This window comes from Salvelinus alpinus, chromosome 23, assembly GCF_045679555.1.
Source record: "Salvelinus alpinus chromosome 23, SLU_Salpinus.1, whole genome shotgun sequence".
Classification (NCBI taxonomy): domain Eukaryota; kingdom Metazoa; phylum Chordata; class Actinopteri; order Salmoniformes; family Salmonidae; genus Salvelinus; species Salvelinus alpinus.
Window position 1 is genome coordinate 29,282,786 of NC_092108.1, and position 25,286 is coordinate 29,308,071.

The 25,286-nt window shown below is 42.4% G+C and overlaps 1 protein-coding gene across 3 annotated transcripts in view; it reads right to left on the minus strand.

Moving 5' to 3' along the window:
• The window catches only part of LOC139550749 (cadherin-18-like), a 69,410-nt gene that overhangs the window by 25,259 nt on the left and 18,865 nt on the right, over positions 1–25,286 (minus strand). The window contains exons 1-3 of one of the 3 annotated variants that reach the window (XM_071361869.1): positions 24,394–24,724; positions 13,170–13,690; positions 239–533 (exon numbers count right to left, since the gene is read on the minus strand). In XM_071361869.1, the coding sequence (XP_071217970.1) occupies positions 239–533; positions 13,170–13,403 (529 nt within the window). In that variant the 5' untranslated portion in view covers positions 13,404–13,690; positions 24,394–24,724. The other 2 variants (XM_071361870.1, XM_071361871.1) reach the window with 2 other exon arrangements.

The window sequence follows — 25,286 nt, forward strand, 5'->3', positions numbered from 1 at the left end:
AGTGCGGGAAAAATCTATGATTTCCCAATTAATCTAAATCCTGTATCGGGAACGTCAAAATCCATTTACAGAGTTGTGCATCAATGCCTGACTGCCTCTATGATGCAGCAGGGATCTGCAACAATACTGATGACTCAGCTAATAGTGTGACTGGTCTCACAGTCAGGGTACAAAGCTGGCTGCCTCCAGTCAAGTGCACCCAGCGTATTAAAAGTATGTTCTCAGTGTTCGACCTTACCAACGTCGGCCATCTCGGGAACAGCAGCAGCAAATGGGCCATCTGGAAACTTGGGCGCGTTGTCATTGACATCCTGGACCTTGATAATGAATTCAGACTCTGGCTCTAGAGATCTGTTGGTGTAACGATCGATGGCCTGGGCATGTAAGACATACTGGCCCTTCTTCTCCCGGTCCAGGCTCTTCGTGGCATGGATGTCCCCTGTGACCTCATCGATGACAAATATAGTACCAGCCTCCTCTCCAGACAGCAGGTATCTGACTGAGCCATCTCCTTTGTCTGAGTTGGAGTGCAGCTGGAAAGGAATATATGTTACAATACTCATGTGAACATAGAAAACAATACACAGGTATAGTCACCTCATCAGGGTTGAGGTATATTTTAGCCTCGTCACTTTAGAGGAGGAACTAAAATTGTCCATAAGGATTTCAAATGGAAGTGACACAACCATCCTTTAAAGAAGGTTTACCACAGAGGAATGTTACAGATTGTTAGTGAAGGCCTACAAGTAGCCTGGGACCTGACTATTTCTGCATTGAACAACACAGTTCAAGGAAACTTCAGATAGGTATCACTGCATACCATTTCAGTGTTTTTTCTGTTTGTAGTGTAGACATGACTAATTTATACAAATATGTTATGGGGAATTCCCTGCTACACCAAAGATTGGAAAGCCTTAACAATGCATACTTAATCAGTTGCACTATTAAACAAACCATGCATAATTGTTGTCTGACATCTCACATGCAGTCTACATTATTCAACGACAATCCACACTCCTCAATTATTTGGTATTAGGATAATACATACACACATATATATATGTACTTTGTCGACGTGTCGTCTAAGTATTTTGGCCTCGTGCCTGCCGTGTCTGGTAAATGTGTTTTTGCAAACACTTAAACACTGAATGTGGGGTGATAGGTTATTTGAGACAGGTGTGAAACACCCCATTAGCTTTAAAATGGATCAGATGGAATATCATAAATATAGCAAACAAAATAGGACATATATATAGCTTTTCTGACAGCTGATGCTTAAAGTTAGAGAGGGAGATATATGACTCCAGCTTCAGTGATTTTTACAATTCGTTCCAGTCATTGGCAGCAGAGAACTGGAAGGAAAGGCGACCAAAGGAAGTGTTGGCTTTGGGGATGACCAGTGAAATATATATATAATCTACAGTACCAGTCAAAAGTTTGGACATAACTACTCATTCAAGGGTTTTTCTTTATTTTTTACTATTTTCTACATTGTAAAATAATAGTCAAGACATCAAAACTATGAAATAACACATATGGAATCATGTAGCAACCAAAAAAGGGTTAAACAAATCAAAATATATTTTATATTTGAAATTCTTCAAAATAGCCTTCCTGTGCTTTGATGCCAGCTTTGCACACTCTTGGCATTCTCTCAAACAGCTTCATGAGGTAGTCACCTGAATGCATTTCAATTAACAGGTGTGCCTTGTAAAGTTAATTTGTGGAATTTCTTTCCTTCTTAATGAGTTTGAGCCAATCAGTTGTGTTGTGACAAGATAGGGTGGTATACAGAAGATATCCCTATTTGGTAAAAGACCAAGTCCATATTATGGCAAGAACAGCTCAAATTAGCAAAGAGAATCGACAGCCCATCATTACTTTAAGACATGAAGGTCAGTCAATGCAGAACATTTAAAGAGCTTTGAACGTTTCTTCAAGTGCAGTCGCAAAAACCATCAAGCGCTATGAGGAAACTGGCTTTCATGAGGACCGCCACAGGAAAAGAAGACCCATAGTTACCTCTGATGCAGAGGGCAAGTTCATTAGAGTTACCTGCCTCAGAAATTGCAGCCCAAATAAATGCTTCATGAAGTTCAAATAACAGGCACATCTCAACATCAACTGTTCAGAGGAGTCTGCGTGAATCAGGCCTTCATGGTCGAATTGCTGCAAAGAAACCACTACTATAGGACACCAATAAGAAGAAGAGTCTTGCTTGCGCCAAGAAACACGAGCAAGGGACATTAGACCGGTGGAAATCTGTCCTTTGGTCTGATGAGTCAAAATTTTAGATTTTTGTTTCCAACCGCCGTGTCTTTGTGAGACGCAGAGTAGTTGAACGGATGACTTCCGCATTGCTGTGGTTCCCACCGTGAAGCATGGAGGAGAAGGTGTGATGATGTGGGGGATGCTTTGCTGGTGACACTGTTGGGGATTTATTTTGAATTCAAGGCAAGGCTACCACAGCATACACCATCCCATCTGGTTTGCGCTTAGTGGGACTATGGAGTGATGGAGTGCTGCATCAGATTTCCAGATGACCCGCTCAGCATATGTGGGAACTACTTCTAGACTGTTGGAAAAGCATTCCTCATGAAGCTGGTTGAGAGAATGCCAATAGTGTGCAAAGCTGTCATTAAGGCAAAGGTTGGCTACTTTGAAGAATCTCAATTATGAAATATATTTAGATTTGTTTAACACTTTTTTGGTTACTACATGATTCCTTGTGTGTTATTTCATAGTTGTGATGTCTTCACTATTATTCTACAATGTAGAAAATAGTAAAAATAAAGAAAAACCCTTGAATTAGAAGGTGCGTCCAAATGTGACTGGTACTGTAAAGAATAACTCTGTTGTAGAACTTTCAAAAAAAGAGGAAGAAGACAAGAAGCTGCCTTGACATTTTGGGGCTGATGTATTTTCCCTTGGTAGCCTAGCAGAACAAAGTCAATGCAATGTGTAAAATATGAATAAAACACTGGGGGCGCGGAACACTTACTCATTCAAACAGGTTAATCCAGCTCTATCGGGATTAGTCATGCTACACTGAGTTGCATCATTGCAAAATAAATCTGTTGTACTTTGTTGACATGTCGTCTAAGTATTTTGGCCTCGTGCCTGCCGTGTCTGGTAAATGTGTTTTTACAAACACTTAAACACTGAATGTGGGGTGATAGGTTGTTTGAGACAGGTGTGAAACACCCCATTAGCTTTAAAAATGGATCAGATGGAATATCATAAATATAGCAAACAAAATAGGACGTCTCCATTCGTAACAATACACCACTTCTTAAGAACATGGGCTGCATCCCAATAATCTAGTAGTTCCAGAACATGGGCTGCATCCCAATAATCTCTCCTTTCTCCCAAAGTGTGCACTTGTTCATTTTCGTTCAGAGATTTGAAAGGAAATTAAGGGTATACAGAAACTTCCTCAAGCCCATGCCTTCACCAATCTAATGCTTTTATATTTGTGGGGCGTAGTAAACAAGTGCACACTTCAGGAGGAAGGAGAAATTATTGGAATGCACCTATAGCCTCCATGTTGTCAGACACCTGTGGTGCAGAACCTGTAGGGGGTTCTGTAAGGAGGGAAGTGAATGATGGATAACAAACCATTAAAGAAAAACTGTGAATCCCTTGACAGCACCAAAGCTGTGGGAGCTGGCTTGCATAATCTGTATAAGAACACAACTGGCCAGCCAAGTCAGTTGCCCTATCATGAATGCAAGTGTTTGCTCTTCGGCAGAATGCTATTTCTCTACAGACACTGAGGGGAAATGTTCTGAATGAAGAATGATGCCAGAAGCTGTTGGCAGTTACAATCCTAAATCTGTATTTTATACATTCCTCAGTGTATTGGTTTTTGTTGCCTCCGCCTTCAACCCTTCACACACACACGCACACACACACACACACACACACACACACACACACACACACACACACACACACACACACACACACACACACACACACACACACACACACACACACTGCTCTTAATTATTGGCAGCGAGTGTAATCCCTGAGCAGAGAGCAATTAGCTAAGACAGTGTTCACCTCCATGCCTCTTCCCATGCCTGAAGAGGGTACACACAGCAACCCTGTTTGCTACAGAATCACATGGAGAGTATCCAAGATATTACTGCTGCAGATTCACATGAGAGAAGACCAATATAAACCAACAGAGGATCAAATTACCACATGTAGGCTAAGTAGTTGTCTTTATTGTCCGCTTAGGACTCTCCAAAATACAGTGTACTAGGCTACTACACAGTAATAAACATTATTGCGTAGTACAAAGTAGGTTGAATGTACATATGAATCCAAGGCTGATGTTGTCATTTAGTGGAAGTGGGTGGAACTACTGTGATGTTCTCTGTTAGGCTGATGTTGTCATTTAGTGGAAGTGGGTGGAACTACTGTGATGTTCTCAGTAAGGCTGATGTTGACATTTAGTGGAAGTGGGTGGAACTACTGTGATGTTCTCAGTAAGGCTGATGTTGTCATTTAGTGGAAGTGGGTGGAACTACTGTGATGTTCTCAGTAAGGCTGATGTTGACATTTAGTGGAAGTGGGTGGAACTACTGTGATGTTCTCAGTAAGGCTGATGTTGTCATTTAGTGGAAGTGGGTGGAACTACTGTGATGTTCTCAGTAAGGCTGATGTTGTCATTTAGTGGAAGTGGGTGGAACTACTGTGATGTTCTCAGTTAGGCTGATGTTGTCATTTAGTGGAAGTGGGTGGAACTACTGTGATGTTCTCAGTTAGGCTGATGTTGTCATTTAGTGGAAGTGGGTGGAACTACTGTGATGTTCTCAGTTAGGCTGATGTTGACATTTAGTGGAAGTGGGTGGAACTACTGTGATGTTCTCAGTAAGGCTGATGTTGACATTTAGTGGAAGTGGGTGGAACTACTGTGATGTTCTCAGCAAGTTTGGGCCAACGCAAGCATTTACACTGGCCCATGACACTACTTTCACTCACAGAATATCCTGCCTGCAGTGATGGAGTAGCATTCGTTTATCTTTCGCTATGGTGCCTTTATTCACTAGCAGGGTAATGGGTTTACAGCTCATGACTGGTGCTTACCCTAGGCCCTGCGTTTTTAAAAAGATAAAATAACAAAACATTTCTCTGTCTGGGAGCTATGGGGGGAATAGATAGATACATAAATATATGGAACTATCCACTGTGGCAATACATCACCGAGGGCCTGGTTGCAGTAGAGATGCAGAGCATGATATGATTTCATGATATGTGCAGGCTATGTGTCTGCTGTCCACTTTTTCCATATGGTGCGTTTCATGTCTCTCTTTGTGTAAGAATTAGTTATTGGGCTTGGTATGCCTTTTCTTCATAAAATGTCCTACAAGGGAAAATGCCATATCTATAGGAAAGAAGAAAAGGCTCAGTTGCTATACTGTAAGATCCTACTGTAAAATCCTACTACTACAACCAGTAATAGACTCTAACGGGCAAAGATGCTTCCAGTTTTAGAAGCAGTTTTAAAATAAGAAGCAAGTGTGCAGTATGCACAGAGGCAGTAGCCTTGTTCGCAAAAAAAGACAATGCATAGCCTACACATTTTTTTTTTTACCCCTTTTTCGTGGTATCCAATTGCTTGTTACAGTCTTGTCCCATCGCTGCAACTCCCATACGGACTCGGGAGAGGCGAAGGTCGAGAGCCGTGCGTTCTCTGAAACACGACGCAGCCAAGCCGCACTGCTTCTTGATACAATGTCCGCTTAACCCGGAAGCACCAATGTTTCGGAAGAAACACAATACAGCTGACAACCAAAGTCAGCTTGCATTGCGCCCGGCCCGCCACAGGACTCGCTAGAGCGCGATGGGACAAGGACATCCCGGTAGACCAAACCCTCCCCTAACCCAGGCGAAGCTGGGACAATTGTGCGCCGCCCCATGGGTCTCCCGGTGTCGGCCGGCTACAACAGAGCCTGGACTCGAACTAGGATCTCTAGTGGCACAGCTAGCACAGTGTCTTAGACCACTGCACCACTTGGGAGGAAGCCTACACATGTCTATCGTGGGATTTGTTTGAATTTCAACCTGAGGACACTAATATTCAAAGTGATGTCATTTAGAATGCACTTAAATAATGACATGGAACTGTCTGCACATACACTGCCAAGTTCACTGGTAGAGGCTTGTACAGAGGCTGATAAACTGCCTACGCTCCAAGAACCCTCAGACTGATTAAATCAGGACCCTGCCCCCTCTGCTAACCACAAATTACATGAGGCACGATGATGGAAAGGTCAATTTTATGCTGCAGCAAGAGCTCACTGACAAGATTATTTTATAAATTTGGGGGGTACACCAAGTTTTAGTAATTTGCCATTAGTGAACCAGGGTGAAGGGTTTGATGTAATCTTTGTCTCTGAGGTCTGATAAGGGATATTTTAATCATACAATCTCACACAGTGAGAGGTGACGGTACTAGCAGCTGCCTGAGAGACGAGGTTGGGATGCCTGTGGACTGGGGTTGTAACCTGTAATCTAAATCAGAGGAAAGCAAGGGTAGTTTCAACAATCAGTGTGCAGTACATGTCTAGCCTATACAGGGAACAGCTAGCTACAATATACAGTGAGTGTACAAAACATTAGGAATACCTGCTCTTTCCATGACCAGGTGAATCCAGGTGAAAGCTATGATCCCTTATTGATATCACTTGTTAAATCCACTTCAATTAGTGTAGATGAAGGGGAGGAGACAGGTTAAAGAAGGATTTTAAGCCTTGAGACAATTGAGACATGGATTGTGTATGTGTGCCATTCAGAGGGTGACTGGGCAACATGTAAGTCCCTTTGAACGGGGTATGGTATCAGGTGCCAGGCGCACTGGTTTGAGTGTGTCAAGAACTGCAACGCTGCTGGGTTTTTCACACTAAACAGTTTCCTGTGTGTATCAAGAATGGTCCACCACCCAAAGGACATCCAGCCAATGTTAGGCCAGTGGTCGAAAATGGGTCATTGATGAAAGAGGACTAAGGAGGCTGACAGGAATTGCGCAGAACAACAGATGGGCTACAGTTAGTCAACTGACAGTCAAGTACAACATTGGTGCCCAAAGACCCATAAAAGAATGCACAACTCGTCGTACCTTGACACAAATGGGGTATGGCAGCCAACAACCTTACAGAGTTCCACTTCTTTCAGCAAATAACAAGAAACTGTGGATGCAGTGGGCTAAGGATCGAAAACACTAGACACTGGAGAATTGGAAAAACATTCCCTGGTCTGGATGAATCTCGATTCCTGCTGTTTCACGCTGATGGGAGGACTAGGGTAAGGAGAAAACCACATGAGTGCATGCATCCATCATGCCTCATGTCAACATTGCAAACTGCTGGTGGTGTGATGATGTGGGGTGTGTTTTCATGGCACACATTTTGCCCCTTGATAAAAGTGGATCAATGTTTGAATGCCACAGGATATCTGAACATCATTGTCAATCAGGTGCATCCCTTCATGGCAGCAGTGTATCCATCTGAAAAACATCAGCAGGATAATGCCCCATGCCACAAGGCTAGGATTGTCCAGGAATGGTTTCACAAACATGACAGTGAATTCAGCTTACTGCAATGTTATGCCCAGTCACCAGATTTCAATCCAATTGAGCATCTGGGGGATGAGATGGTACGTGCTATTCGGAGTAGAGGTCCACTACCAGCCAACTTGACACAACTTTGGATAGCATTGGCGTCATCATAGGCAGCATCCCTATGGAACGCTTTCGACACCTTTTGGAGTCCATGTCCCGACGAACTGAAACTGTTCTGAGGGTAAAAGGTGCAACTCAATATTAGGAAGGTGTTCCTAATGTTTTGTACACTCAGTGTCTGCAGTAGCTGTGATGAAGGAGAAGGCTATATAGCTAACCAGTCATAGCAGAGCAGAGTTGGGATCGTTCAGATAAAAATATTTTTTTTATCCATTCATCACTCTGACACATCTCAATCTGTGAAAAGTACAGCACAGTTTTCTAGGACAGGTCTGTCTGGGTCTGGACTGCACTCTTTGTACTCCATCCTGACTGAGCCTCTAAGGGGAGACAGGAGGCAGAGAAATGTCTGTGTGGACTTCGGAAAGCTGCAAAATATGCAGGACAGTGACTGTGTCAGCATCAGGAATAATTATCCCCTTTAGGTTCACCTGTACCAAAAGCAATTTAAAAATACATATTTACATATTACACTGAAAGACTTTCAGTCTCAACAATGGGGTCATAACAAAGTGTTGGCCAACATTTAAATACATCCCACTTTCTACTGATCATATTGATCTGTGGTGCCCACTGTAACTCATCAAGTTGATACATGTAGGCAAATGTGCTGTTGAAAATGGCTACATGATACTTAATTGCCTGATGTTTTCCTCATTGCCAAATCAACACCAAAAGAGTTGCCATCTCAGTGGAAGACGAAACCTCAACTGTCACAGCATCTTTGAGGAGAGTGACTTAAGCTCTCAGTCCGCCCCCTCAGGGGATGTATGTGTGTGTCTGTGTCTGTGTCTGTGTCTGTGTCTGTGTGTCTGTGTCTGTGTCTGTGTCTGTGTCTGTGTCTGTGTCTGTGTGTGTGTGTGTGTGTGTGTGTGTGTGTGTGTGTGTGTGTGTGTGTGTGTGTGTGTGTGTGTGTGTGTGTGGATTATTCATTGGAGCCATCTCTTACCAGCCTTTCATCCCACATGTCCCACATGCCCCAGTTTAACCCTCACCTTCGGTACATAGTGTCAATGTCATACATTGTCAGTGTCACAGTGGATTAGTTCACCTGCTATAACTTGTGCATTTCAAGAAGCCACTGCTAGACAATATCACTAGATGTGGCTCCTGTGGTAAGTTGTATAATAAGGCATCAGTCCCTAATGTTGGCATGTTTATGTATTCAATAAGGATTAATAACCCTGACCATGACCATACAAACAATTTATCCAATTTATCACAACAACAAAAATGTCCATTCATATTCATAGAGAAAATGATTTATTCATATACAGTACAGGTCAAACGTTTGGACACACCTACTCAAGCAAGGGTTTTTCAATATTTTTACAATTTTCTACACTGTAGAATAATAGTGAAAACATCAAAACTGTGAAATAGCACCTATTGAATCATGTAGTAATCCAAAAAGTGTTAAACAAATCAAATATATTTTATATGTGAGATTCTACAAAGTAGCCACCCTTTGCCTTGATGATAGCTTTGCACAGTCTTGTGTTATTTCATAGTTTTGATGTTTTCACTATTATTCTACAATGTAGAAAATAGTAAAAATAAAGAAAAACCATTGGAATGAGTCAGTGTGTCCAAACTTTTGACTGGTACTATATATAAAGTTGAAGTCGGAAGTTTACATACAGCTTAGCCAAATACATTTAAACTCAGTTTTTCACAATTCCTGACATTTAATCCAAGTAAAAATTCCCTGTCTTAGGTCAGTTAGGATCACCACTTTATTTTAAGAATGTGAAATGTCAGAATAATAGTAGAGAGAATGATTTATTTCAGTTTTTATTTCTTTCATCATTCTTTTCATGCAGTTGTGGGTGAACAGGGAGTACAGGAGGGGACTGAGCACGCACCCCTGTGGAGCTCCAGTGTTGAGGGTCAGCATGGCAGATGTGTTGCTACCTACCCTCACCACCTAGGGGCGGCCCGTCAGGAAGTCCAGGATCCAGTTGCAGAGGGAAGTGTTTAGTCCCAGGATCCTTAGCTTAGTGATGAGCGTTGAGGGTACTATGGTGTTGAACGCTGAGCTGTAGTCAATGAATAGCATTCTCACATAAGTATTCCTTTGGTCCAGGTGGGAAAGGGCAGTGTGGAGTACAATAGAGATTGCATCATCTGTGGATCTGTTTGGGGAGTATGCAAATTGGAGTGGGTCCAGGGTTTCTGGGATAATGGTGTTGATGTGAGCCATTACCAACCTTTCAAAGCACTTCCTGGCTACGGACGTGAGTGCTACGGGTCTGTAGTCATTTAGGCAGGTTGCTTTTGTGTTCTTGGGCACAGGGACTATGGTGGTCTGCTTGAAACATGTTGGTATTACAGACTGAATCAGGGACATGTTGAAAATGTCAGTGAAGACACCTGCCAGTTGGTCAGCACATGCCCGGAGCACACGTCCTGGTAATCCGTCTGGCCCCGCAGCCTTGTGTATGTTAACCTGTTTAAAAGGTCTTACTCACGTCGGCTACGGCGAGCGTGATCACACAGTTGTCCGGAACAGCTGATGCTCTCATGCATGCCTCAGTGTTGCATGCCTCGAAGCGAGCATAGAAGTGATTTAGCTCATCTGGTAGGCTCGTGTCACTGGGCAGCTCACGGCTGTGCTTCCCTTTGTATTCTGTAATAGTTTGCAAGCCCTGCCACATAAGACGAGCGTCGGTGCCGGTGTAGTGTGATTCAATCTTAGCACTGTATTGACACTTTGCCTGTTTGATGGTTCGTCGCAGGGCATAGCAGGATTTCTTGTAAGCTTCCCGGTTAGTGTCCCGCACCTTGAAAGCGGCAGCTCTACCCTTAGCTCAGTGCGAATGTTGCCTGTAATCCATGGCTTCTGGTTGGGGTATGTATGTACAGCCACTGTGGGGACGACGTCCTCGATGCACTTATTGATAAAGCCAGTGACTGATGTGGTGTACTCCTCAATGCCATCAGAAGAATCCCGGAACATGTTCCAGTCTGTGATAGCAAAACAGTCCTGTAGTTTAGCATCTGCTTCATCTGATCACTTTTTTATAGACCGAGACACTGGTGCTTCCTGCTTTCATTTTTGCTTGTAAGCAGAAATCAGGAGGATAGAGTTGTGGTCAGATTTACCAAATGGAGGGCGAGGGAGAGCTTTGTACGCGTCTCTGTGTGTGGAGCACAGGTGATCTAGAATTTTTTTCCCTCTGATTGCACATTTAACATGTTGCTAGAAATTTGGTAGAACTGATTTAAGTTTCCCTGCATTAAAGTCTCCGGCCACTAGGAGCGCCGCCTCTTGGTGAGTGTATTTCCTGTTTGCTTATTTCCTTATACAACTGACTGAGTGCAGTCTTAGTGCCAGCCTCTGTGTCTGTGGTGGTAAATAAACAGCCACGAAAAGTATAGCTGAAAACTCTCTAGGCAAGTAGTGTGGCCTGCAATTTATCACAATATACTCTACTTCAGGCGAGCAAAATCTAGAGACGTCCTTAGATTTCGTGCACCAGCTGTTGTTTACAAATATGCACAGACCGCACGCCCTCGTCTTACCGGAGTTTGCTGTTCTATCTTGCCGGTGCATCATATATACCGCTAGCAGAATATCCATGTCGTCATTCAGCCACGATTCCATGAAACATAACATATTACAGTTTTTGATGTCCCGTTGGTAGGATAGTCGTGATCGTACCACGTCTAATTTATTGTCCAATGAGTGCACGTTGGCGAGTAGTATTGACGGTAACGGCAGCTTTCCCAGTCACCTTCTCCGGGTCTTGACCAGGCATCCGGCTCTTTGTCCTCTGTACCTGCGTCTCTTCCTCTTGCAAATAACGGGGATGTCGACCCTGTGGGGTGTTTGGAGAATGTCCTGTGCGTCGTCCTTGTTGTAGAAAAAAAATCTTTGTCTAATCCGAGGAGAGTGATAGCTGTCCTGATATCCAGAAGCTCTTTTTTGCCGTAAGATATGGTTGCAGAAACATTATGTACAAAATAAGTTACAAATAACGCAAAGAGTACCACAGAATAGCACAATTGGTTGGGCGCCCGTAAAACTGCTGCCATTTCTTCCGGCGCCATTTTATTTATTTTATCCTGCAGCAAAGCACCCCCACAACAGGATGCTGCCACCCCCGTGCTTCACGGTTGGGATCGTGTTCTTCGGCTTGCAAGCCTCCCCCTTTTTCCTCCAAACATAATGATGGTCATTATGGCCAAACAGTTCTATTTTTGTTTCATCAGACCAGAGGACATTTCTCCAAAAAGTATGATCTTTGTCCTCATGTGCAGTTGCAAACCGTAGTCTGGCTTTTTTATGGCGGTTTTGGAGCAGTGGCTTCTTCCTTGCTGAGCGGCCTTTCAGGTTATGTCGATTTGTTTTACTGTAGATATAGATAATTTTGTACCTGTTTCCTTCAGCATCTTTACAGGGTCCTTTGCTATTGTTCTGGGATTGATTTGCACTTTTTGCACCAAAGTACGTTCATCTCTAGAAGACAGAACACGTCTCCTTCCTGAGCGGTATGACGGCTGCATGGTCCCATGGTGTTTATACTTGCATACTATTGTTCGTACAGATGAACGCGGTACCTTCAGGTGTTTGGAAATTGCTCCCAAGGATGAACCAGACTTGTGGAGGTCTACAATTTTCTTTCTGAGGTTTTGGCTGATTTCTTTTGATTTTCCCATGATGTCAAGCAAAGAGGCACTGAGTTTGAAGGTAGGCCTTGAAATACATCCACAGGTACACCTCCGATTGACTCAAATCATGTCAATTAGCCTATCAGAAGCTTCTAAAGCCATGACATAATTTTATGGAATTTTCCAAGCTGTTTAAAGGCACAGTCAACTTAGTGTATGTAAACTTCTGACCACTGGAATTGTGATACAGTGAATTATAAGTGAAATAATCTGTCTGTAAACAATTTTGGAAAAATTACTTGTGTCATGAACAAAGTAGATGTCCTAACCTACTTGCCAAAGCTATAGGTTTTTAACAAGAAATTTGTGGAGTGGTTGAAAAACGAGTTTGAATGACTCCAACCTAAGTTTATGTAAACTTCTGAGTTCAACTGTATATACAGTATATAAAAAATGTATTATTGTATAATAAGCTTACCCATTTGAATTATTTATCATAGGGAGTAGAAATGTATATATGTTTGCTGAAAATAAACAGAGATTAAAGCTATAAACTCAAAATCCTTTCCAAAAGAAAGGAAATTGCTCTAAGCTTTCGTAAACTTACGTCTCACTTAACCTGGTGCAACATTGTTCTCAAACGGCTGTTGCTACTGTATGCACAACCAGGTACAGTTGCAATCATACACTTTGCATTATGCAAAACCACCTACGGAGTGCAATATGTAGGCCTACTGTTTTCCTCTTTGCATGAAAATCCCTCACATCAAAAGAATGCCATTGAAGGAGACCATGAATAGCATACCTTTCCAACATGCTGAGTTTCTGGTCCAATATGTTCCTCTAAAACGAAGAACTGGTTCCATATCCAGCCCCTCTTGGGCCGGTGGTGCACGTCCTTCTCTCCGTCTGGGTGTTTGGTTTGGTTCCTGGGTGCTCTGACGTTGGGCCTGGGCTGGGACGTCCCATAGCTCCTCTGGACAAAGCACAGGCAGATCAGCAAAGGGCAGAGGCAGGCAGTGGTGGCAGGAATTCTCATGGTAGAGAATGTATGCTTCTCTAAGTCCTCCACTGTACCTTGGCAAACAGTGTACCAAGAGGCCACAACAGCGTCTCGACAGTAAGACAGTACTAGGTGCAGATCAGACCAGTCCAGAGATTTCTCCTAAAGTCCATGGTTTATTTCAGTCTGTCCACTAGGGATTAGAACCAAGGTTCATTTCCATGTTGGACAGAGGGGAAAAGAGCTGGTTGTTCATTTGCTTAGAGGATCCTCAGGAGATTTCATGAGGGGTCTGGTCTGAGCAGGTTGCCGTGTTGTTTCCCCTTGAAAAGATAAGAAGAAACGATATTAAGGAAACAGGAATAATGAGTCATGTTTTTCTTGTTGTGAAATCCCCTAATGCAATTTGATGGAATGGCTACTCCGATATTACACTTTGACTCATTTATAGAAGCACAATATTCTTTTCCACAATGTTCTTTTCTCATTTTGACCTGATTCCTGAGAGTCAATTTCCACTGTGTGTATGAATTGAGTATTTCTGTCCGCTTCGGATGCAAGCCAGAGGATTCAAAACTACATTGCTAAGTCTGAGCTGAAAAGGCTAAGTTGTCTCTGTCATACCTCACAACTGAGAGACATCCATTTTAACATGGCTTTTTGAAAGCAGGAGAGCCACAACTGTATCTCCATAGGCCATAATAGCATTTTGAGGACATTATTTTCTGCAGTCTTTGTCAGAGTATATTACAATGACAAGCTGCTTAAGAGCATTTGATTCTCACAATCTATGACACTGTTACAGAACATTTGTCACTTGGTAAACACCCTCACACAAGCAGAGATGTGGTTCTAACTTCCAGTTGCTGTTAATATTGTACTTTAAATACTTTTGAATGATTCAGTTATTTTTTTATTTTGTGTGAGAAAACAATCTGTAAAAAAACTTATATCACTCTGTAAAAGAAAGAAGTATATATGCAGCACATGTGACAAGACTTGTTATGCCTCTGCCACTCAGGAAAGCATTTTGTGATTTCCTTTCCTTAGGTTTTGATTTGTTACACAACTGTGCTATTTTCTGATGCATTTCCACAAACCTTCAATCAGTCCACCTGTCAGCAGAGTACCAGCCAAGCTTAGTCGAAAAACAGTCCAACAACAAACAATTTGCAAGTGATAAATGTTTGATGTGAGGTGGCACAGAGGCTTGTCTATGGATGCTATGGTTACATCTTCTTTGTTTCTATGTCTGCATTGCAATAATCCAAACTAACTCTGAAATGTCAAAGACCAATAACAACAGATTATATGTGAAGCACAGTTCATTGTGCAATGACAACATCAAGGATGTGTGTGACCATCCTTGAAATGATTCATGGCTTAATTTGTGTTATTTGTCAACCTATAGCATGGGCTTGTATTGCATGTTTTCTTGAATTATGTGTTTGTATGTTTTTCTACAATACCACCCACGCACCACATACAGTATAGTATTGTAGATACAAATGAGGATTTCTCTGTGATGGGAAGTGGAGAGTGAAAAGCAGGTATACTGTAAGTGCACTGCTACATAACATCCTTAGCCTTCACAAAGGCATGATCCCATTCCCAATGCATATTCCAACATCAGTCCATGTCTATGAAATTCCATGTTATAAAAGGGTGGCTGTCCTCATTCTAACTGAATATCACTAGTACTTACTGCAATTATAAAATAATTTAATTTGACCGTTCTGCCGCTCGTGCCTTGTCTTTACATTAGGCTCAATTTGAAGCTTAATTTGTCAAGTGAGCATGAAAAGACCACTAGTGGGTCAGTGATAGTGCCTTTCCATGTTACCTGGATGTACTACACCATTCAAGCACGCACATTCCAGTATTTGTGTATTGCAAATACTGCGTACATCCAGAAACAGATTTGTAATTTTCTAATCATTAACTACAGAAAACAATTCATTTATACTTGTGACACCATTAGGGTGATGTTCACATCAATCAATAACTCTCCATGCGTGCGGCTACAGCTCAGCCTTCGACACCATAGTACCCTCCAAGCTGATCACTCAGCTCAGGGCCCTGAGTCTGAACCCCTCCCTGTGCAACTGGGTACTGGACTTCCTGGCACGCCGAACCCAAGGGGTGAAGGTAAGTAACAACATCTCTGCCACACGATCATCAATATGGGGGTCTCACAGGGTTGCGTGCTCAGCCCCCTCTTGTACTCCCTGTTTACCTATGACTGCGGGGCCACTCACTTCTCCAACTCAATCATAAAGTTTGCTGACGACACAACAGTGGTAGGCCTGATTATCAACAACATTGAGACAGCCTACAGGGAGGTGGTGAGAGCCCTGGCAGAGTCGTTCCAGGAAAATAATCTCCCCCTCCCCCTCAACGTCAACAAAACAAAGGAATTGATTGTGGACTACAGGACACAGCAAAAAGAGCACTTGCCCATCCACATTGACAGGGCCACAGTGGGGAGGGTCAAAAGCTTCAAGTTCCTTAGTGTGCACATCACTGACAAACTGAAATGGTCCCTATGCACAGACAACGTGGTGAAGAAGGCAGAGCAGTGCCTCACAGCAGTGCCTCTTCAATCTCAGGAGGCTGAAGAAATTTGGCTTGGCCCCTAAGACGCTCACACACTACTATAGATGCACCATTGAGAGCATCCTTTTGGGCTGTATCACCCCCTGGTATGGCAATTGCAACATCCACAAACGCAGGGCTCTCCAGAGGGTGGTGCAGTCAGCCCAACGCATCAACGGGGGCACACTGCCTGCCCTCCAGGAAATCTACAGCACCCGGTGTCACAGGAAGGTCAAGAAGATCATCAAAGACCTCAGCTACCAGAGCCACGTCCTGTTCACCCTGTTACCGTCTAGAAGGTGAACACAGTGCAGGTGCATTGAAGCTGGGACTGAGAGACTGAGAAACAGCTTCTATCTCCAGACCATCAGACTGTTAAATAATCACCACTAGCCAACCCTGCTCTGAACCTTAGTCACTGTTCTAGCCAGCTACCACCCGGTACTCTACCATGCACCATAGAGACAGCTGCCCTATGTATGCTGAACAAGAACATAAATGCAAAATGTTGGTCCCATGTTCCATGAGCTGAAATAAAATAAATGTTCCAGATGCACAAAGAGCTTATTTCTCACACATTTCTTCACATGCCTTTAAGTGAGCATTTCTCCTTTGCCAAGATAATCCATCTGCCTCACAAGTGTCGCATATCAAGAAGCTTATTAAACGGCATGATCATTACACAGGTGCACCTTGTGCTGGGGACATTAAAAGGCCACTCTAAAATGTGCAGTTTTGTCACACAACACAATGCCACAGATGTCTCAAGTTTTGAAGGAGCGTGCAATTGACAAGCTGACTGCAGGGATGTCCACCAGAGCTGTTGTCAATGTTAATGTTAATTTGTCGACCATAAGCCGCCTCCAATGGCATTTTAGAGAATTTGTCAGTACGTCCAATTGGTCTCACAACCACAGACCACGTGTAACCATGCCAGCCCAGGACCTCCACATCCTACTTCTTCACCCGGGTCACTGAGACCAGTCACCCGGACAGCTGATTCAAAATTCTAAAGGCACTCTCACATCTGAGCTATCTGTGTTGCAGGTGCATGGTAACTGTTGAATAAGATGAGAAAAAAGAAGAAACTGCTCTTGCTAGTATCACTGCTCTTTAATAAGCTTTACGTATTGGCCTCAAGGCCTTTGTCAGAGCTTTTGTGCGTTTTTTCAATTAGCTCCCTTATGTAGACATAGCTCCACCCACATCTATTCAATGCATCCATGGAGCTATGTCTACAAAAGGGAGATAATTAAAAAAACTCCCAATGGGCTCTGACAAAGGCCTTGAGGCCGATATGTAAAGCTTATTAAAGAGCAGTGATACTAGCAAGAGCAGTATGCCGGTTTCTTATTTTTTCTGATGAAGCTGTGGGTTTGCACAACCGAAGAATTAATGCACAAACTGTTTGAAACCGTCTCATGGAAGCTCATCTGTGTGGCCACTGGCACGCTGTAGAACTGTGCTCTTCATGGATGAAACCTGGTTTCAACTGTAGCAGGCAGACGGCGTGTATGGCATTGCGTGGGCGTACGGTTTCTGATGTCAATGTTGTGAACAGAGTGCGCATGGTGGCGATGTGGTTATGGTATGGGCAGGCATAAGGTATGGACAAAGAACACAATTGCTTTTTATCGATGGGAATTTGAATGCACAGAGATAACGTGATGAGATCCTGAAGCCCATTTTCGTGCCATCACCTCATGTTTCAGCATGATAATGCACGGCCCCATGTCACAAGGATCTGTACACAATTCCTGGAAGCTGAAAATGTCCCAGTTCTTCCATGGCTTGCATACTCACCAGACATGTCACCCATTAAGCATGTTTGGGATGCTCTGGATTGACATGTACGATAGTGTATTCCAGTTCCCACCAATATCCAGCAACTTCGCACAGCCATTGAAGAGGAGTGGGGCAACATTAGACAGGCCATAATCAACAGCCTGATCAAATCTATGCGAAGGAGATGTGTCGCACTGCATGAGATACTGGCTGGTTTTCTGATCCACGCCCCTATCATTTTTGTAAGGTATCTGTGACCAACAGATGCATATCTTTATTCCCAATCATGTGAAATCCACAGATTAGGTCCTAATTTATTTTAATTGTGTAACGGCAGATTTCCTCGTCTTCGTCTGAAGAGGAGGTGTAGCAGGGATCGGACCAAGACGCAGCGTAGTTAGTGTTCATCATGTTTAATAACGACAAAACCGTGAACACTACAAAATACAAAATAACAAATGTTGCAAAACCGAAACAGTCCTATCTGGTGCATAGAACACAAAGACAGAAGACAACCACCCACAAAACCCAACACAAAACAGGCTACCTAAATATGGCTCCCAATCAGAGAAAAACGACTAACACCTGCCTCTGATTGGGAACCATATCAGGCCAAACACAGAAACAGGAAAACTAGACACACAACATAGAATGCCCACTCAGCTCACGTCCTGACCAACACCAAAACAAAGAAAACACAAAAGAACTATGGTCAGAACGTGACAAATTGCCAGATTTCCTTATATGAACTGTAACTCAGTGAAATCTTGTTGCATGTTGCATTAATATTTTTGTTCAGTATACAGTACATGGAGTCATTGAACATTGCTCACTTTGATAATGTTCACATACTGTTTCACCCACAATATATATATACAGTATATAATGGACAGAAATATATACAGTGCCTTCAGAAGTTTCCACACCCCTTGACTTTTTCCACATTTTGTTGTGTTACAGCCTGAATTTAAAATGGATTAAATCTAGATTATTTGTCACTGGCCTACACACAATGCCCCATAATGTCAAATTGGGATTATGTATTTCCAATTTTTTACAAATGAATTAACAATGAAAAGCTGAAATGTTGTGAGTCAAGTATTTAACACCTTTGTTATGGCAAACCTAAATAAGTTCAGGAGTAAACATTTGCTTAACAAGTCACATAATAAGTTGCATGAACTCACTCTGTGTGCAATAATAGTTTTAAAAATTATTTTTGAATGACTACCTTATTTCTGTACCCCACACATACAATTAGCTGTACTGTCCCTCAGTCAAGCAATGAATTTCAAACACAGACTCAACCATAAAGACCAGGGAGGTTTTCCAATGACTCGCAAAGAAGGGCACCTATTGGTAATTGGGAATTTAAAAAAAAGCAAACATTGAATATCCCTTTGAGCATGCTGAAGTTATTAATTAGACTTTGCATGGTGTATCAATACACCCAGTCACTACAAAGATACAGGCGTCCTTCCTAAAGCAGTTGCCAGAGAGGAAGGAAACCGCACAGGGAATTCACCATGAGGCCAAAGGTGACTTTAAAACAGTGACAGAGTTTAATGGCTGTGAAAGGAGAAAACTGAGGATGGATCAACAACATTGTAATAACTTCACAATACTAACCTAATTGACAGAGCAAAAAGAAGGAAGCATATTTGTATTATACAAATATTTCAAAACATGCATCCTGTTTGCAACAAGGTACTAAAGTAATACTGCAAAAAATGTGTCAAAGCAATTCACTTTTTATCCTGAATACAAAGTGTTATGTTTGGGGCAAATCCAATATACTGAGCAAAAGGATAAAAAAGAAACATAATGGTGCTAAGCACAGGCAAATTCCTAGAGGAAAATATGGTTCAGTCTGCTTTCCACCAGACACTGGGAGATGAATTCACATTTCAGCAGGACAATAACCTAAAACACAAGGCCACATTGTCACGAATGTCGTCAGGGAAGTGACCGGACCAAGGTGCAGCGTGGTGAGCGTACATTTCACTTTATTTTAAATGTCGCCAACAAAAACAAGAAACAACAAACACGAACATGCCGCTATTTAGGGCTATACAGGCCACTAACAAAGTCAACTACCCACAACTAAGGTGGAAAAACAGGTTGCCTAAGTATGATTCCCAATCAGAGACAACGATAGACAGCTGTCCCTGATTGAGAACCATACCTGGCCAAAACATAGAAACAGAAAACATAGAAATAAAGAAACTAGAATGCACACCCTAGTCACACCCTGGCCTAACCAAAATAGAGAATAAAAGCCTCTCTATGGCCAGGGTGTGACACACATATACACTGGAGTTGCTTACCAAGAAGACAGTGAATGTTCCTGAGTGGCCAAGTTACAATTTTGACTTAAATCTACTTGAAAATCTAAGGCAAGACCTGAAAATGGTTGTCTACCAATGATCAACAACCAATGTGACAAATCTTGAAGAATGTAAAGAATAATGGGCAAATATTGCACAGTCTAGGTGTGGAAAACTCTTAGAGACCTACCTAGAAAGACTCACAACTGTAATCGCTGTCAAAGGCGCTTCTACAAAGTATTGACTCAGGGGTGGGAATACTTATGTAAATTAGATATTTCTGTATTTCATTTTCAATACATTTGAAAGACAAATTGTACTCTGTCATTATGGGGTATTTTGTGTAGATGGTGAGAAAAAACATATACAGTTGAAGTCAGAAGTTTACATATCCTTAGGTTGGAGTCATTAAAACTTGTTTTTCAACCACTCCACAAATTTCTTGTTAACAAACTATAGTTTTGGCAAGTCGGTTAGGACATCTACTTTGTGCATGACACAAGTAATTCAACAATTGTTTACATAAAGATGATTTCACTTATAATTCACTGTATCACAATTCCAGTGGGTCAGAGTTTGTGCCTTTAAACTGCTTGGAAAATTCCAGAAAATTATGCCATGGCTTTAGAAGCTTCTAATAGACTAATTGACATAATTTGAGTCAATTGGAGGTGTACCTGGGGATGTATTTCAAGGCCTACCTTCAAACCCACTGCCTCTTTGCTTGACATCATGGGAAAATCAAAAGAAATCAACCAAGACCTCGACAGAAGTCTGGTTCATCCTTGGGAGCAATTTCCAAACATCTGAAGGTACCACGTTCATCTGTACAAACAATAGTACGCAAGTGTAAACACCATGGGACCACGCAGCCGTCATACCGCTCAGAGATGAACGTACTTTGGTGCAAAAAGTGCAAATCAATCCCAGAACAACAGTAAAGGACCTTGTGAAGATGCTGGAGGAAACAGGTACAAAAGTATCTAGATCCACAGTAAAACGAGTCCTATATCGAAATAACCTGAAAGGCCACTCAGCAAGGAAGAAGCCACTGCTCCAAAACCGCCATAAAAAATCCAGACTAAGTTGTGCAACTGCACATGGGCACAAGATCGTACTTTTTGGAGAAATGTCCTCTGGTCTGGAGAAACAAAAATAGAACTGTTTGGCCATAATGACCATTGTTATGTTTGGAGGAAAAAGGGGGAGGCTTGTAAGCCGAAGAACACGATCCCAACCGTGAAGCACGGGGTGGCAGCATCATGTTTTGGGGGTGCTTTGCTGCAGGAGGGACTGTTGCACGTCAGAAAATAGATGGCATCATGAAGAATGAAAATTATGTGGATATATTGAAGCAACATCTCAAGACATCAGTCAGGAAGTTAAAGCTTGGTCGCAAATGGGTCTTCCAAATGGACAATGACCCCAAGCATACTTCCAAAATTGTGGCAAAATGGCTTAAGGACAACAAAGTCACGGTATTGGAGTGGCCATCACAAAGTCCTGACCTCAATGCTATAGAAAATGTGTGGGCAGAACTGAAAAAGCGCGTGTGAGCAAGGAGGCCTACAAACCTGTTTCAGTTACACCAGCTCTGTCAGGAGGAATGGGCCAAAATTCACCCAACGTATTGTGGGAAGCTTGTGGAAGGCTACCCGAAACGTTTGACCCAAGTTAAACAATTCAAAGGCAATGCTACCAAACACTATTTGAGTGTATGTAAACTTCTGACCCACTGGGAATGTGATGAAAGAAATAAAAGCTGAAATAAATCATTCTCTCTACTATTATTCTGACATTTCACATTCTTAAAATAAAGTGGTGATCCTAACTGATCTAAGACAGGGAATTTTTACTTGGATTAAATGTCAGGAATTGTGAAAAACTGAGTTTAAATGTATTTGGCTAAGGTGTACGTAAACTTCCGACTTCGACTGTATTTAATCAAATTTGAATTCAAGCTGTAACACAACAAAAGGTGGAATAAGTCAAGGGGTATGTATACTTTCTGAAGGCACTGTAGCATGGGCAATTGTTGCTAATAGCATTAGGTTCACACAGGATATTCATTCTATTGCTACATCCCTCAACATGGTTGTATTAAGAGTGTCAGCAGAAATACATGTAGCTACAGATAACTGTCATTGAGATATAGTGGATATTGCTCTGCAGGTTCTCTCTCTACGCTCAATTTCAGGAAATAGGAAACTTCTACCCTGAAAACACCCACATCTGTCTTTTGCAGTATGGCTAAACATGATTCCAGGCTAACAGCATATGAATCAAATATCCAATATTTTCCACGAATATACCAGGAAAAATTGATAGAAAATAGTTAATTGATTGTCCTTGTATGCAATTCAAGGGTAAGGGTGTTGCAACTATTCATTCTGATTAGTTGAGTGCCACAAAACAGATTAGCAATTGATTAGATTCTAATGTTGCTAATTATGATGCTAATTGGAGAGAAATACTCTGTGGACCTTGAGACTACATCTGAGGCAGTGGCTTACATTATGACGAGTTGTGTACTGTAGCTTAGACCTATGCATATGCCTCCCCTTTTTCCCCTGCACTAAGTTCAAGAGTCATGTCGGACTCTAAGGATAACTATGATTTTAATTATACTTAGCCATGCTGTACAGCTAAGCCAATCTGTAGCTTACAGCTAACTAGCTAAATCAGCTACTAGCCTGAAACCTAGATTTTACCTATCCCAAGCCAGCAACATACAATTAGATGTAAGCTAGAGAAATACAATTACTGGTCACTTCACTACAGTATCTATGATTGAGAAGGCTGACCTTGCACTTCAATATCAAGTCACTAGCTAACACAGCTTTGGGCATGTCAGGGCATTGCCCTCAACACTAGGCTACTGGGGGATACAGTAGCTAGCTGGGCTTAACCTCAAATACACATACTCAGCATGCTACTTTTATGCTCAAAAGCTTGGACCCTTGCATTGCTGTAAGTGCAGCTTTATGTTTGGAAGTTTATACTACAGACCAAGGTCTTTTGTGTTTTGTCTGCTAACAATTGCACTCAGCAAAGACAACATCTCTGAAATGCTACATCCTGCTTGTTGTTGGAAGTTTGGCAACAATGACATTTTGAGATATTTCTGTAGATAACGCATTAACTATCTTCACTGACAACGCTGGTTATAGTGGGAGTAAGACATTACAGGACCAACATGAATGCACCACATACTGGTTAAATGAGATTAGCACAAATATGTCTTTCACAAGACTCATCTCTCAGGGTTTGAGATCTACAAAACCAAGCAGGTGGTTTTTGCTCCCCACCAAGAATCTCACTTGACTTGGAGGGTGAGACTGGAGACTGGAGGGTGAGGAAAGGAGGAAAGACCACCCCTTGTGGAATTTTGGTAATCTCAGGAGAGGATGGTGAGAATGATTGCTCATTACAGGATTAGCAGTATACAGAGAATGACTCAAGGGAAAGCTTGACGTGGGTCTGGCACATTGAGTCATTGACATCCCCACTGCATGAGGCATTAGTGAAGAGGTATCCACAAAAGTAGCTAGCAGAGACAGACTGTCCCAGTGAGTCTTTTAAACCTTCCCCCCTCTGGATCAAATAGAACTCAGGAGAATTCCTTTGGCATTTCAATGGAGGGAATTATGCATACATTTAGTATGGATCTCTCTAATCATAAGGTAATGAGCCGCAGCTGACAAATACACTACATGACATTTTAGAATAGCAGCCTACATACACCCTTATGTATTCTATACAAATCAGCACCTGCAGAAATTCAACCCTTCCTCTACACATTAGGAGGATATTTTTCAGCAGAACCATCACATATTTTCCTGTTCTTTAGCCAGTTACATATTTTGAGGCACTAACACAGTCAATTGCTAGACTGCAGTGAATTGATCATGGAGCAGTGCAATTATTCCACAGGATTCCACTCTCCTGTTTAGTTCCATCTGAGAGCTGGAGCTATGAGTGCCTATGAAAAGTACTATGGTAATTTGATATATACCTTGGTGATAATAAAAAGGAGAACTCCAATAAAGCTCAAACAATAAAACCATTGAAAATATGGCAGCAGGGCTCTCATTCTTGCATTTCCCTGGCCGTATAGAGAGGCTCTGAAGCAGTGTGAATAAAACATAAATGAACTCACACTTTTTCACAGCAGCAGCGCTCACCACAGGCAAAAGCAGCTTCAGAGGATCCAACAGCAGAGGCAGCAGCAGTAGCACGACAGACCATAGCAGATATGAAAGCTATGACAACAGAGAGAGAGAGAGATGGATTGAAAGTGCTGAACAATTTGCCCTTACCTTTCTTCTCCAAACAGATGATAAGGTATGTGAACAGTGAGCTGTGAACAGATTCTCCCCTATCTGTCTACTGCTGCTCCCAATCCACCTCAGTGGAGTCATCTCCCCAATCCGCCAGGTTGCTGCCTCACTTGCCTGCTGCAGCTCTGGAGTGGTGCTCTGATTGGCCGACTAACAACACACTGGTACACATAGACACACACAGATGTTCTCACACTCTTTCTCTCTCTTACGCACACATGCATGCACACACTGTCATCTCAGCATTTTCCTCAAATTTGTTACTCTCTCCCACACGCAAACACACACGCACGCGCACGCGCACACGCACACACACACACACACACACACACACACACACACACACACACACACACACACACACACACACACACACACACACACACACACACACACACACACACACACACACACACACACACACACACACAGCACTCTCTCTCTTTCTCTGTTTCTCTACATCTGCTGCCTCAGGGACTGGGCTAAGGTGTAACAAGCTCAAAGCAGAGGGGTGAATTTGCTTTAAGGAGAGTGTCGCTCCTAAAGGAATCCTGATGAATAATACAAGACTGAGAGGGAGGGGGAGGGAAGAGTGATGTGCAGCAAAGAGCGTGAAGCCCCACCAGACCACAGGACATTTTTAACTGAGATGACAGGGAATGTGTCAGCACATAAAAAATAAACGTGAGGGAGGGTTGCACATCGTATTGTGGAAGCAAGCAGAGAGTTGAGAATGTGATAAAACAAAGGGCTTACGGGAGGAAGAAACGGTTTACCTACCAAAGCCCCAAAGTCATCAAACCTTCACAGTTGACTCCCATGCCATCCATCATCTTCCCCCCACATAGTCGAAGGATAGGGAGGTGATTTAT